At 38.8% G+C, this 15,899-nt stretch overlaps 1 protein-coding gene across 1 annotated transcript in view; it reads left to right on the top strand.

Annotated features, from left to right (window-relative positions):
- SND1 (staphylococcal nuclease and tudor domain containing 1) overlaps window positions 1-15,899 on the top strand; it is a 440,010-nt gene that overhangs the window by 177,481 nt on the left and 246,630 nt on the right. Inside the window, exon 12 of the mRNA XM_003261285.3 lies at window positions 14,463-14,563. Coding sequence (XP_003261333.1) covers window positions 14,463-14,563 — 101 coding nt within the window. The remainder of the gene's footprint in view (window positions 1-14,462; window positions 14,564-15,899) is intronic.

A 15,899-nucleotide genomic window follows, 5' to 3' on the forward strand; every position in this document is an offset into this window, starting at 1 on the left:
AAAGAAGTGACTGCTTCATGGATATAGTTTCTTTTCAGGGAATTGGATAAGCGTGATGTTGCACAGCATTATGAATATACTAAAATCCACTGAACTGGTACACCTTAAAATGATTGAGATGATGGATTTCATGTTACGATCTTAATTAAATAGTAAATCTGTGTGTTAATGCTGTGGTTGCTGAATCAAGAAGGCCTTGGTGGCTGGGTGCGGTGGCTCATGCCTGTAATCCCAACACTTTGGGAGGCCCAGGTGGGTGGATCACATGAGGTCAGGAGTTAGAGACCAGCCTGACCAACAAGGTGAAACCCCATCTCTACTAAAAATACAAAAATTAGCTGGGCGTGGTGGTGGGCGCCTGTAGTCCCAGCTACTCGGGGGGCTGAGACAGGAGAATTGCTTGAACCCAGGAGGCAGAGGTTGCAGTGAGCCGAGATCGTGCCAAGAAGGCCTTGGTGTTTCTTGGTGCTAATGCTGGTTGGCATTTTAGCCAATTGGTTAAGTGTTGGTGAGTGTGGGGAGAGGAAGTACCTTATAATTGCACCTTTGAAGATAATTGGAAGTACCTTATAATTGCACCTTTGAAGATAAGCCCGTCTACAGTGCCAAGTATGTTCCTCTGGATTCTGTTCCATGTTTCCCTCACTTTTGTTCCCCTAGTAGGATTACATCATATTTATCATTGTTCATTTGCTTTTCTATTTGGACATCTTTCCATAGCAGAATATGTCCTTCTGTTAGTGATCTTCCTCATTAAGAGAAGGATGTATGTGTCCAGTGACCTTTTAATTCATGGAAAGTGCTGTTGGATAATCATCTTTACATTCTCATTATCAATGGGAATATGAGGGGTTTGGTTAACCTGCTTGACTGATTCCAGTCTCTTGTGCATTCAGTATCTTTTACCTAAACTCTATTGAAACTGTTCTGCTCTCCCTCTTTTCACAAACTAGCTCCTGGTTTGCTGTCCAGGAGTAGATAACAAGCCCTATATTTATTTTGAGACTCTCTGGGATATACAGTTATAAATGTATGAGTTCGAGTTCTAGTAAAAGGGGCAAATTGGGAGGCAGTTTATTTGTACATGAACCCTATTTTTCCGTATTATATTCTCTTCATCAGATGATCTGCTGCTCAGAGAAAGGGCTCCATGAACATGAATTCTTGACTTCTGATGCCACACCCTGTTCTTACCTCAGTATTAAAGTATAAAACAAAACTCCATGGTTTTTATTGACTGTATGTGATGGTTAAGGGAGACAGAATGAATCCAGTTTGTTCTAGTGGGAAGTCTGGGTTCCTTTTCTACTCTGCTGATGAGAAACAGGATCAGAGGGCACAAAGGGGATGGGGCACAGCCCCTCACATATTACCAGCTGTCTTAGAACTGGCTGGCTAACCCACTGCAAAGTGTTGGGTCTTAGTGAATGGCCAGTAGGCAAAGCATTATTTTATATCCTTCTTCCACTCTTTTCCAGCTCTCTCTGAAGGACTGCAGCTAGGGATAACAAACATCAACCAGTAGTATTAGATTGTCAGTGATCAGCATGCCAAGATGCAGTTCCTTGTTACGTGACAAGTAGAGAAAACATATGGCAGGCAGGTGGTGGTGGCAGGATCATTATCAGCTCAGAGTGAGATTGGCAGTTCATTTGCAGATAGTGATGCCCACCTGCCATGGCAACAGTACACCACTGGGCACCCGGAAGCCCTCATGATCATGTCCTTCTAACAGTGTTTAGCCTGCCCTGCATAATCCTTACTGGTTGGCAGACATTACTGAGCAGTGACCATGGCCTCAGTGTGGGAACTATTGTGATGAAACAGATGCTCAAAGGTGAAGACCCTGCTTGTGAGGAGGCTACTTTTTTGTGTTTTTTGCTGTTCTTTTGTTTTTAAAGGTAGATGTTTTCTTTATATATTTACTTAGCTCACCATATTGTTTCTCTTAAGACTTAATCAAATTTTTCCCCTTTCCAAATGTAATTTAAACATTTTAATCCCTGTGGAAATGTATGATGTGAAAAATTGGAAGTACCTTATAATTGCACCTTTGAAGATAAGCCCTTCTACAGTGCCAAGTGTGTTCCTCTGGATTCTGTTCCATGTTTCCCTCACTTTTTTTCCCCTAATAGGATTACATCATATTTATCATTGTTCATTTGCTTTTCTCTTTGGACATCTTTCCATAGCAGAATGTGTAGCTCCCACTTGTTCTCAGCAGCTACATCATATTTATTCAGAAGTATTGGTAATATGTAGGTGAAAAAGATAGGCAAGGTTTCTGCCAACTTATAACTCACGAGATTTAAGATTACTGAAATCTCAACTTGTAATTATGCATTTGTGTTAAACCACTATGAATGCAAAGGACACCACGTTTGTACATACATCTTTGTTTCTGTAGATTGAATTCCTAGAAGTGGAACTGCTGGGTTAAAGGACATCCACATATTAAATGTTAGTAGAATTGCCAGCCTGACCTCCAATGATGTTATAATAATTTAGACTCCTGCCAACAGTGAAAAATACCACTTAGAGAAGCATGTGGAACTTGGAAGTTCATTGGACAAAAGCACAGACAACAGTGATTAAATTCAGCAACTAGAGAAGTAGATAGAGGTGGGAAAATGTTGGTGAATGCACTGAAAATTCTGTAGATCTGCACGTGATGTATCTCTAAGGCAGACAATTCTTCATAGAAAAATTCTGTCACAGCGCAGGACATCAAAATTTGTCAATTTTATAGGAAGTCAATGAGCCATAAACTATTCTTATCCCCCTTCTACAACTGCCTCTGAAAAATGGTAAGAAAGGCATATTTGGGTTGACTTGTGGTACCTAGGCATGCAGCTTGTGCCTTAGAGCAAGGGTCCCCAAGCCCCGGACTGCAGACCGGTACTGGCCCCTGGCCTATTAGGAAGCAGGCTGCACAGCAGGACATGAGCAGCAGGCCAGCCAGCGTCACTGCCTGAGCTCTGCCTCCCGTCAGATCAGCAGCAGCATTAGATTCTCGTAGAAGTGCAAAGCCTAGTGTGAACTGCACGTGCGAGGGATCTAGGTCTCATGCTCTTTATGAGAATCTAACTAATGCTTGATAATCTGAAGGTGGGACAGTTTCATCCCGAAATCATCCTCCCCACCATCCATGTAAAAATTATCTTCTACAAAATCGGTCCCTGGTGCCAAAAATGTTGGGTACCACTTTCTTAGAGTGTTGACTCTTCTCAGAATGTAAGAAAATAGCCAAGTGTACCTTATATCCTGAGAAAGGTGGCCTAAAAGGTAGACTATTTTATCTTATATGACAACCAGAGACTTCTGTGTCCTTATTTAGGGGTTATTGAACATGACTTGTAATTATGGTTTTGGGAAACCATCCATATATTTTCTTGGGAATGTGATTGAACTTTTTTTTTTTTTTTTAATGAGTTGGGAGTCTTGCTCTGTCGCCCAGGCTGGACTGCAGTGGCGCGATGTTGGCTCGCCGCAACCTCTGCCTCCAAGATTCAAGCGATTCTCGTGTCTCACCCTCCCGAGTGCTGGGACTAAAGGCACATGCCACCATGCCTGGCTAATTTTTGTATTTTTGGCAGAGACTGGGTTTCGCCATGTTGGTCAGGCTGGTCTCGAACTCTTGACGTCAAATGATCCACCCACCTTGGCCTCCCAAAGTACTGGGATTACAGGCATGAGCCACCACACCCAGCCTGAACTGTCTTAGTGAAGTAACCAGTAGATTCAGGAGTTAGCTGGGTTTGGGTTCAGAGTTGCCTAGCTCCTGCCGCTAAGTTATTGACTAATGTGTGGGCAGAACAGCCTGGGAGAAAGAGAGAGAGAAAGGCAGATACATAAAACAAAATTTACCTTCTTATTCAATTTTAAGTGTACAGTTCAGTGACATTAAGCACATTCATTCACATTGTTGTGCAACCGTCACTGTCCATCCCCAGAACTTTTTCCTCTTGCACAATTGAAACTCTATACCCATTAAATAAATCTCTCCATCCCCTGGCAACCACACTCCTATTTTTGGTCTAAGAATTTGACTATTCTAGGTACCTTATTTAAATGGAATCACACAGTGTTCTTTTTTGTAAGTAAGTTTTTTGTTTTTTGTTTTTGTGGCTGGCTTCTTTCACTTATAATGTCCTCAAGATAATGAGAATTTCCTTCCTTTTTAAAGCTGAATAACATTCTATTGTATGTATCTACCATATTTTGTTTATCTACTCATCCAACAATGGGTGTGTCAGTTGCTTCCACCTTTGGCTGTTGTAAATACATTCTGCTATGAGCCTGGGTATTGAGATATCTCTTTGAGATCCTGCTTTCAATTCCACTGATACATACCTAGAAGTGGAATTTGTGGATCATGTGGTAATTCTATTTTTAATTTTTTTGGAAAGCTAAGCAATATTTTTGCATCATGTTTCTGATAATTTAGGAGTGGAAACTGGAATACTGTGGAACTGAGAAATGGTTTAATCTAGACCTATCCTCCAGTGGTAACTGCCCAATTTGTGAATGTGTGTAATTGTAGGCCAAGGAGTTGGTTGTGTACCTGTTTACTGTTTTCCAAAACAATGACTGTGAATCAAGAGACCTGAATTTGAAGGGAGACGCAGATACAGTGCAGGATGGTCTTTGATCAGTGTCTGTGACTTTAGTTGTCATTGTTCTATGCATGCTGTGCCTTTGATCATGGAACCTTGCTTCATTTAGTAGGCCTCTACTTTGTGAAATTGAGGGATGGTGTGGTATGTTTACAGGAAGAAAGGCTGATATTGATACCTGATTTTCTTGGAATGTTTACTTAGCCACAAAACTGAGAATTGATATACACAATTGCTGTATCCTTGGGCTATTTAGTCATTGGCATGCATTCCTAAAGAATTATTGTGTTTTTTCTTCATGATTTTCCTTTGACATCATTATATACATCCTTGAGGTCAACTCACCATTCTAACTTTGGCCTTTATTTAATTTACCTAAACATATATTTTCCTTGTCTGAGTGACTTCTTGATGCCAGCTCATGGCCATACTGGAGAAATGGGAGGGCTCTGAACTGTAGTGAATGCAGGATGGCTTTTCTCTTCTGGTTTTGCTCACCTAAGCAATACCTAGTCCCCAGGGAAATAGGAGTCGATTGGAACTCTTGGCAGGGTGAATACTTTAGTCCCCACTTTTATTGATTAGATTTCCCTGGTATTTTGGTGGTGCAGGCATTCAAAATCTTTATAGACAGAGCAAATGTAATGTAACCTTTTGTTTTTATCCATTTCTTGATAATATCCCCTTTCCCCCCACTAATTATTCTTAGAAGCCATTAAGCAAGTCTCCTTTCTTCATATTCCTGTTCCTCTCATCACAGTTTCATTACTGCTATTGTTTTAAAGGTTGGGTGACATTGGCTGTATTTGACATAAAGGCAGAAGTATCTCCATGTAAAATTTGGGCTGCTTGTGTGGCTGGAACTCCTCCAGGGAGAGTTCTGGAAAAAGTGATTTAATTTCTCTTGACTGCTGGTGACCTCGGAAATTTTGGCCATAGATGACTGTGATTGACGCTTGTATAATGGAGAAAAAAGACCCACCCTCAACTTTCATCCTTTAGAGGAAGGCAATGGGAGATGGCAGCTCTGGTAAGGAATAAGAAGGGACATGCAGGCGACACAAGGGACAGTTTCCAGTAGTGCCTCTGAAACCTTTTGACATTCCTCCTTAGGGACAAGCAGAGTTGTATTAAAACTAGGTATTGGTGTGAGTTATGCCTGTGATAAAATAATGAGTAAGATAATGGAGCATTAGCACAAACACACATTATACTTTTTAAGTATGTTTGTAGGATTATAAGTCCCGGAGAATCAAGAGATTTAATGAAACTGCTGGAAGCTGGGATCACTATTTTCAAGTAGTGATCTCTCTGTCTTTCTCTAAGGTACCCCTCAGATTTATTTAAAATATTGTCATTTGTCCAAATTTGATGTTTATATGTGCCTATTATTTACTTCGGTATAGAAACTGTTTGGTCAGTATATTTTCAGATCATTTTATTATGTTTGTTTTCAGGTTGTTATCACTACTTCTAGAAATCTTTGCCATTTTCTCATGGCCCCTTACCTAAAATGTTTTAATGTTTTGTGGATCTCGAGTTTGTGTATGCACCTAATTAAATATTTACCAAAGTGAAGGTTTATCAGGGAGCAGTGATGTCAACTTAAATGAATGCGTGATGTCAGATAGAGACTCTTAACATCTCCATGGATGCTGTATTCAGCTGTATTTTACCTTTCCCCTCAAAACAGATAAAAGCATCTGCCCATCCCGGGAACAGAGGAGTGGCTGGGGTAGGAGACTCATTTTGTCAAAAATGTATCAAAGAACACTTTTCTAACTGTGCTTATAAAGTTTTATAGGCATTATAGATTAAAATTCCACTGATGAAAATGAAATGTACTCAAAATAGTTTTGGAGTTTGGGGGTGGGAGGGTGATTTTAGATGGGAGAGAGCAGCATAAATACATGTGAATAAACAACCAGCCTAAGCACCTAATTACAATGATTTGGAAGGGGGTGTTACAGAATACATCTGGGCTGGATTGGAGAGTTAGGAAGGGAACGCTGGTTTGTATCTCCTAATCTTTGTAGCGTAGATGAGACAACAAAATGTATAATTTTTTCTGAACATATTTGTAAAGGTTGTTGCAGAGCTCAAAGATGTCCTGATAGAAGAGGTAGATTTCAGCATTTTATAATTATAAAAATTTATAAAAATAAGTAGGTTACATCTACCAGTTATTCATTTTCTTTTTAATAATATCAGCAGTTAACAGAAGCCTTAATTATTAACTACAAAAACAGTTATTTCTTAACCTGGGTTTCTGGCCACAGCCACCATCTACCCACCATCCATCCATTAGAATAAACTTCAAACACTAAGGTAAAGAATTCTAGAATCATGTTGACAAATCAGGAATTAATTAAATTCAGCTATTGAATTGGTAGAAGGAACTGAAAAATACCTTCACCAAACTACTGAATAGAATATATTTTACAATAGTACAGACTAAGGGATTTTTTCCCCCAGTGTATAAACTTATCCTCACACCTGAAATTCTTTTTTTGAACTAAAAATGTATGTAGCTTATCTTTGTAATCTAGTCAGATAATAGATTTGAAAAAGAAAATGAAGGCTAAATATTTTAGTTTTAATACCAGGGTTTTTATGTCATTTTTTTTCATATTTGGTTTAAGAATGTTTACAAAGATTCTTAAAACATAAGTTCACAGGGAAAAATACAGAGAGAAATCAGAACCACAGATAGGATAGAGGAATGAGGCTAAGACTTGTGCCTTAACTGATACTCTAGGAATGCCCAGGAGTTTTAAGCATTGCAGTGTGGCTGGTCCAAATTGAGATGTTTGTAAAGTACACACCAGATAGTAAAGATTTAATACAAAAAAAGATCTCAATACTTTTATAATATTTGTTATATATTGACACGGTGTTTTAGAAATTTTGCATTAAATAAAAAATCATATTAAAATTAATTTCACTTGTTTCTTTTTAATGTTCCAACATTGCTACTAGGAAAATGTGAACATATACATGTGGGTCTCATTTGTCACTTATTATATTTCCATTACTCAGTACTTGCCTAGAAGGAGGTAAGTTTAACATCCTCTCTTGAGAGATGAGCAGTTCCACAAGGGCTAATGTCTGAATTAGCTTGGAGGTAAGCTCAGAGCATGCCCAGAGGCAGGACCAACAAGCTCCTTAGCAATTTATTTTGAAGCTCTTCCTGTACCTCGATGAATGGGTGATCGATGTGTGTTTTAAAATGTTTAAAAATATGTATCACTTTTATAAGTTTAGAATGATTACATAATATACTTTTAACAGAGAAAAAATATTAAAACTACATTATTTAAATATTAAGGAGCAGTTTGTATGGAAGGTCCTGTTGTTATAAATAAATTTTCAGTGCTGCAAGAGAAATAGCACTCGAACATAAATTTAATTTTCTCAGCAAGGCAATTTTTACTTCTGTAGAAGGGTGCAACTCCCGGATGGAGCAATGGTGAGAGCACACTTCAACAAGGGAGGGGAAGGGGCAGGTAGCCCCTACTGCTATGTTGTTCCCCTGTTGGCTAGGGTTGGACCACACAGTCTAAGCTAATTCCGATTGGCTATTTTAAAGAGAGCAGGGGTATGAGCCAGAGTGGCAGAGTAGTTTGGTGGGAAGGGCTTACAGAACAGGTGACTCAGGATGATTCAGTTCAGAGCAGGTGACCAGGGGTGACTCAGGATGGAGCAGGTGACCAGGGGTGACTCAAAAGACAGAGCAGGTGACCGGGGAACAAATGTCAACTACTGATTAGAACTGGTGGAAAAGGTTGTTTACTGAAACTAGGGGCAAGGAGAATGAGGAAGTTAAACTTTAAAATGGAGAACAAAGAACAGGGGAGCTGAACATACTGATGCACTGGTTCTTTGGAGAGGATCTCAGAACTCATCGTACTTAACAATTTACAGGCTAAAAACCTTTGAAGAGAAATTTATTATATCCTACACTGTTAAGCCCAAAGCAAACGGAAACTTGGTTACTATTTATGTTCATTGTCTTCCTAATTTAGTAAGGCAAGAAGCATCCTGCCCCAAATATCCCTGGTTAACCTGTTATTTGAGATGGTTCACAACACTGTGCTTCAATTGTCTTTGGTAAATAAAATATCCAGTAACTGGTAGCTGCAAAATTAATCTGTTAAATATCTAAATAAATACTAAATAGTATATCATTCTTTAAAATAATCCTTACTTAGCTCTAAGTTGGGATGAATATGTATGAGGTACTACATATTTTTTGTTTGCTGTGGCTCTTTAAAGAGAAAAGTGTATTTAATTTAGTCTTTCTGCCTGATGATTTCCAAAGTCTAATGATTTAAATCAACATGTATCTGATTTATGCATGTATGTATTTGGGTATGTGTTTATTTATCTCATGGATACTTATTTGGCACTTAACTCTGTGCCAGACACTGCCCTAAGAAAATTAGTATGTTTATCTAAAAATAACTGACACTTAAATAGAGCGTACAGTGATACAAGCACTGTTCTAAATGATACATATATATCTTCCTATAGCAGTGAGATACGCACAGTTAATGTGTTAAACGTAAGCAGAGAAGTTAGGTCGCTTATCCAAGTTCACACAGCTCCTTTCTAGAATTGCTGAGAATCAATCACTGCAGCCTGGCTGTTCTGAAGTGTCCCTGTTCTTATCGAGCCTATGTGAAACATTTTGTTTTACTTACTTTTGTTTCTAGGCGGCATCAGTGGGACTTAGGCCAGATGGTGTCGTCTTTTCCGTATTAGGGGTGTATAGAGGCTTTCCATAAAGTCTGGAAATTCTGTCGTGAGAGGGGTTATAAAGGGGTTATTTTGAGAGGCAAGGTGTTTATTATAGCTCTTTGTGAATTTATGAGTGGCTATGTGGAATAATGGGTGGGATTATGTGGTGATTATACCCCAAAGCCTTATGTAACAGCTTTAGTTATATTAAATCTAAGCTCAGGCTACAACCTGGAAATGTGGCTCTGCAGTTGTTTTCCTTCCTACCTCCTCTAACCTTTTATGCTTAGGTAGTTCACTTTTTGGCGTTTTGTTATCATCAGCATCAGTCTGTGAAGTTCTTAGGTGGTTTGATACTGTTCTAGTCACACATTGTATGAAGAATATCCAGACAGCCTGAGAATTCTGTTGTGTGGCCCATAGCTGTTCTATTCTAAACTATTCCAGACTTTACAAGCAATTAATATATAAATTTAGTTTGAAGTTACCATCTTAGTTCCTCTGAAGGGTCCCTGAAATTGCTTTCAAGGAAAATTCTATAATCTAACAGACCAAGGTTGCCTGCTACCCTCTTATCTTTGAGAACCTCTTTGAGAAATAAATAATATGAGAAAGTATGTATGTTTCATATTTGGCTTGCTTCATCTCTCATGGTTGTTTGCAGTAGAGCTTTATCACAGTTTTAAAATATTGCTCCTCCCTCAGTTCCTCCTCCCTATCCCCCACGGTTTAAATAAATATATTTTTACTATATAAAACAGCAGAATGATCAACAGCTTGACAAAATGGTCCTCAGGATGCCCTGCCTTCCCACTTCAAAGGTATCCTTCATAATATTATGTCTGAAAAGATTCTTGAGTATATATTTACTCATGCAACAAACATAGTCTCCTACCTTGCAGGCCCATGCCAGCTCTTTGAGTGAATAAGACATGGTCTCCCCACTCTTGGAGCTTACAGTTGGTGTGTTCCAATACAATGTAGTAAATGTAAGGTAGGAAATACAAAGATTTAAGAAAACAGTATATAGTACCCCATGTCTGACTAAATTATCTTTTAGAATTCTAGAGTGAAATGATGCTCTGATGTCCTACTCTAGTGCTCTCGTTTTTAAGGTCAAGGGAAACTGAGACCCAAAGGTGTTGTGTGCCTCATTTGTAAGGGAGCTTCAAGTAGCACCAAGCAAGAGCCCAGGGCTCTTTGTGGTCAGTCATTGCTATAAACAGGGATCAGGGTCTGAGTCAGTTATATAGCCTTTGGTCATGTATTCGTAAAATACTTGCATACAGAATATTTCAGGAATGTCTTAAAAAGGAGAACCCATCTATATTAATCAGTTTCTTCTCTCATGCCATTTTATACATACTTACCCACAAACACAAAATTCAGGTTATCATTTATTTAGACGAAGATGTTGCTAACATTTACAGTGGTTTTAATTGAAGCTGTTAAAACCATGGTTCTTTTTCAAGTGATTGACAAGTCAGTGATGAGTATCTTGAGATGAAAAATTCCAGGGTAGAGGAAGAGATCACAGAATCCACAGGGGAGGGACACAAATGCTAATTACACATTGACTTTAATTCCTGAGTTTTCATAGCTGCCTGCAGGTGTATATCTTGGCTGTGGGCTATTCTCAGGGCCTCATTTGTATTTCAGATTTTCTTTAATAATGTTGCATCCACAAATAACTGTTTAATTTCTGACTTGCTTACAGTTCTCATTCTCTCGATATGGGAAACAATTAATTGGCAGGTGAATGTAGTTGTTTCTTTTGGTTATTGAAGATTAAAATTTTTTTATCTTCCCATTGATTTCCCTGGAAGACAGTTTTGGAACAGCACCTCACTTTGGCCTTCTGGCCTGAGAGATACACAGGTGTTCACTTTTGTTTGTTATTCCTCCTACTATTACTCCCACACATGTGGCATGGTGAATTAGCCCTCTTGATGAATTAGCCCCCTCTCTGGGTTGAGAGCTAATGTTCCTCTGTGCTAAAGAGCTGCTGTCCCACCCCTGTCTGCCTGCTGAGAAGGAGGTTTGGCATTGGGAGGCACAAGGTAACCTTGAGATTCACTTAGTTTTTTTTTTTAAGCAGTGCTGATTTTTTCCTTAGGTAGTAGAATTGAGGGCTTGAGTTTGTTAGATGGATTGGGTGAAAGCACAAAAGATACATGGACCTCTTTCCTCATTTCCACATATTTATTAACTTCCCAGTGAATGCCCCCAAATTGGACCATACCCTGTGGCCTTGTCCTATTTAAAATGGGCCCTGAGATACTTTACATGGTATAGCCACCTTCACTGTGTACCTTCTGTACACTCGTGATTTTTTGCCATGACTCCAGCTATCTTGTTGTTTTCCTCACCTGCTTCTATAAGCTAGTTGTGAGGCCTTGTCTGAGGAGAGTTCCAGGGTGTATGAGCATCAAGACCACTTCTTCCCTTCCCTGGTTCTGCGTTACTCAGGCCTGTCTGTGTGCAGCCCTCTCATTCCTTGCCCTTTCTTTGGCCTATATTAACTCTGGCCAGCAGCATGCAGGGAAAGTATTAAAACCTTTTTGTTGGAGGGGACTAGTTGTTCAGTCCCCCTGTCTGATCACATTTCTCACATTTTTACTCATTTCCTGAGTTTTAGAGTAGTAGTTAAGACCTTGCAATCATTTAAAGCTAGGTATCTAATTTTAGGAGTCATCTTTATATCTTCTTATTTTCTGTGTTGTTGTGCTATGACCATACTTCTTATAAGAATGATTTACCTTAACCTCAGCCCTTAATTGGCTTGGGCTCTGATATGGCTCCATTCTGCTGCTTCTAAAGCATGATTCAATGGAGTGTTCAAGTGAGTGATCTGACAGTTGGAATTTTGAGGCATCTGTCCTTTTCCAGATTTCCATGTTCATTTTCAAACTGAGTTTTTGAAGAGAAGACAGTTTGAAAGGATTTTAATGGTGCTCACTAGCAGTGTGGCTGAACTCCATGCTTCTGCAATATGCTGTCTTTAAGCTGATCAGTGAGAGCTGAAGATGTATTTAGAAAAGGGATTCCAGACTGTGGAGATGGCTTCAGTCTCCTTGATCCCCATGCACCTCTTCAGTGTGGATTTGTAAACCTTGGTTTTGACCCAAACCAAGCCTACACCTTCATACTGTAAAGACATGCCCTATATGTTTGCTACAGGATACCACACTTTTATCTTCAAAGTTTTCATAAAGAAAAAGCGTTGCTTAGTGTGTCCATATCCATTTATTTAGTGTATTCTGGGGTTATACCATTTTCCCATTTTATGCTTCTAACTTCCTGTCTGCAAAATTAATTCAAAATCTAAGGATTCATCTAGTCCATTCTATCTCCCCCACCTCCACACTGCTTAACTCTCAACTATGTTGGTGTTAGGCTTAATTAGCTGTATCTTTTTGATTTACATACTGTGAAACCAATTCCAAGCATCTTTGTTATCTTGTTTGTTCTTTTATTTATTTATTTATATTTTTTATTTTTCAGAGAGATGGGGGTCTAGCTTTGTTTCCCAGGCTGATCTTGAACTCCTGGCCTCAAGCAATTCTTCTACTTGGGCCTCCCAAAGTGCTGCAGTTATAGGAGCAAGCTATTGTGCCCACCTTGTTTGTTCTTAATAACTCTTAATCTGGTCCTTAGGAAGCTATGACAGACAGATTATATGGAGTTTTTCTATGGAGGCAGTTCATATTTTTAAATACAGGTTTTCAAAGTAGTCTGACCCAGAAGAGGTTAAAGCACTGCTTTATCATAATGTCTAGGAGTCCAGCAGGGATGTTGCAGACCTCTTCTCTGTAAAGTAACATTGCTGTGGGGGCCTATGTGTTTAGTTGTTTGATTTACGTCTTTGGTTATCAGCTTTTTTCTTTCTTCTTAAAATGGACTTTTTTTTTTAGAGCAGTTTTGGATTAACAGGAGAATTGAGCAGAAGTTACAGAGATTTCCCATATACCGTCTGCCCCCCACACACAATCTTCCACACCAGAGTGGTATATTTATTACAGTTGTTGAACCTACCTTAACACATCATTATCACACAAAGTCTATAGGGTTTGTGCTTGGTGTTATATCATCTGTGGGCTTTGATATATGTATAGTGGCATGTATTCACCATTATAGTGTCATACAGAATAGTTTCATTGCGCTAAAAGTTCCCTATTCTCTGCCTATAACTCCTGGCAAAATTCCCTCTCTCCTTCTAACTCCTGGCAACCACTGATATTTTTATTGTCTTTGTAGTTTAACCTTTTCTAGAATGTCATATAGTTGGAATCATACAGTACGCCTTTTAAAGTGTCTGCTTTCACTTAGTAATATATGTCTAAGCTTCCTCCATGTCTTTTCTTGGCTTGATAGCTCATTTCTTTTTATCACTGAATAATATTCTGTCATCTGGATATACCACAATTTATCCATTCACCTACTGAAGGATATATGGGTTCCTTCCACATTTTGACAGTTATGAACAAAGCCGCTGTTAACATCCATGGGCAGGTGTTTGTGGAAGCATGTTTTCAACTCCTCAAGTAAATTTCAATTAGCTGTATTCCTGGATCAAATGATAAGAGTACTAAACTATCTTCCAAAGTGGCTGTATCATTTTGCATTCCTACCATCAATGAATTAGAGTCCTTATTGCTCCACATCCTTGCCTGCCTTTGGTGTTGTCAGTGTTCTGAATTTTGACTATGCTACAACGAGCAGTGGTATCTCATTGTTGTTTAAGTTGGCAATTTTCTAATCACATATAATGTAGAACATCTTTTCCTCTTCTTATTTGCCACCTGAATGTATTCTTTAGTAAGCTGTTTAGATCTTTTGCATTTTAAAATCAGGTTGTTTTATTATTGTTGAGTTTTAAGAGTTTTTTGTATATTTTAGATAAATGTTCTTTATTAGTTATGTCTTTTGCAAACATTTTCTCCCAGTCTGTTGCTCAGCTATTTCTTTTAATTGGTTTTTAAAATCTTAGATTCAGAAAACCAAACTGGAGTGAGCTGATCTTTCACAGTTGAGCAGGCACATGTGGCTGCTAGTGAGCTATGTTGCAGACTCTCAACCCTAACTCCCTTGATTCTTTGTTTCCAGGTCAATGTGACTGTGGACTACATTAGACCAGCCAGCCCAGCCACAGAGACGGTGCCTGCCTTTTCAGAGCGTACCTGTGCCACTGTCACCATTGGAGGAATGTGAGTGTTCTGGCTGTCAGGGACTCAGCCGTCATCTCAAGTAGCTAAGAATTCTTTGCTCATTTGAGTCTTTCCTTCCTTTCACTCTGCTTTTGCTTTCGCCTGCTCTTAACTCAGTGGTTTATAATTATGTGCCTGTGTAGCACTTTATATTTGTAAGTACTTTATAATCACTCATTAGCTAATCGTATACTTTCATTATTGTTGTTATTTAAGATTTATTGGGCTCTGTGTGCCTGGCACTATGAAGTACACATCATTACTATTAATAATGCCATTTATTGAGTATCAAGCAGGCCCTAGATACTGTCCAAAATGGTCTCTGCATATTGGTTTAGGAAGTCTAGGTATAGAATAGCAGGTAACAAGGAGGGAAGAAGAGGAGTGGTTAATTGGACATTTTCTTGTATGTAATCAGTAGATGATGAGGTCATCCTATTCTGCTGTACTGGCTGTAACCTGGTTAGATTCCAAGGTCTCTTGGCAGCCAGGCTGAGGAAGAGTCTTTCAGGGGAGGTATCTGATAGGGGAAGGAGGAAGCCTGCTGGGCCCTGCTTCCACAATAAATATTACAACAGTCAGCCAGTCCCCAGTAGCAATTCTTACTTTGCATAAAATATACCAATATGGTAATTGTCTCCTTTTCTGTTTAACAATCTTATATGCTATTTGTTACCAAACTGTTATTTTTCATTTCTTTTGAGGGGGCATATTGATGGGGAAGAAAATAATAGGTTTGTCATCAAAACAAGGATTGTGTTACTGAAAGTACAGTGAAGCCACTTAGGAGAAGTACCTCCAAGCTATTGCAGGCCTCTGAAAGGAATAACCATCTTGTAGCTGCTTATCTTCATGAAAGTCTCCTAACAGGAGCCTCTTTCACCTCATTCGTGCTTTCACATTTGGAAATGACTATTTTTAGCCATTGCTACCGATCCTATATTTATTAATATTGTTAATGTTCACACAACAATTGGAGGTTTCATCTTTGCCAGGAGGCGCTCAGTATAGGCATTTGATGTTTACCTTCACACCATCACAGGTTTTGTTAGAAGCAGGTTCTTGACAAATCAAGTAATATTTTTGAACTGGGAAAAACTAGGACATATTTTGGTTATTCTTCTATCTGTATAAATTACAGTAGTTATTTGTTACCAATTTGTCACCACTTCTTAGGAGTCAGTTGTATGCTTCCCTATTGTAGAGACCTGGAATCTTAGTATTCTATCTAAATATTTTTACTGCCACAGAAAACCATCTCCATAGATACTGCTGCTTTTAAGTACTGGTGAAAACAACTTCACTGTTGTACAAAACCATGTATCTTTATTTTTGG

The sequence above is a fragment of the Nomascus leucogenys genome, chromosome 13, assembly GCF_006542625.1.
Source record: "Nomascus leucogenys isolate Asia chromosome 13, Asia_NLE_v1, whole genome shotgun sequence".
Lineage (NCBI taxonomy): Eukaryota > Metazoa > Chordata > Mammalia > Primates > Hylobatidae > Nomascus > Nomascus leucogenys.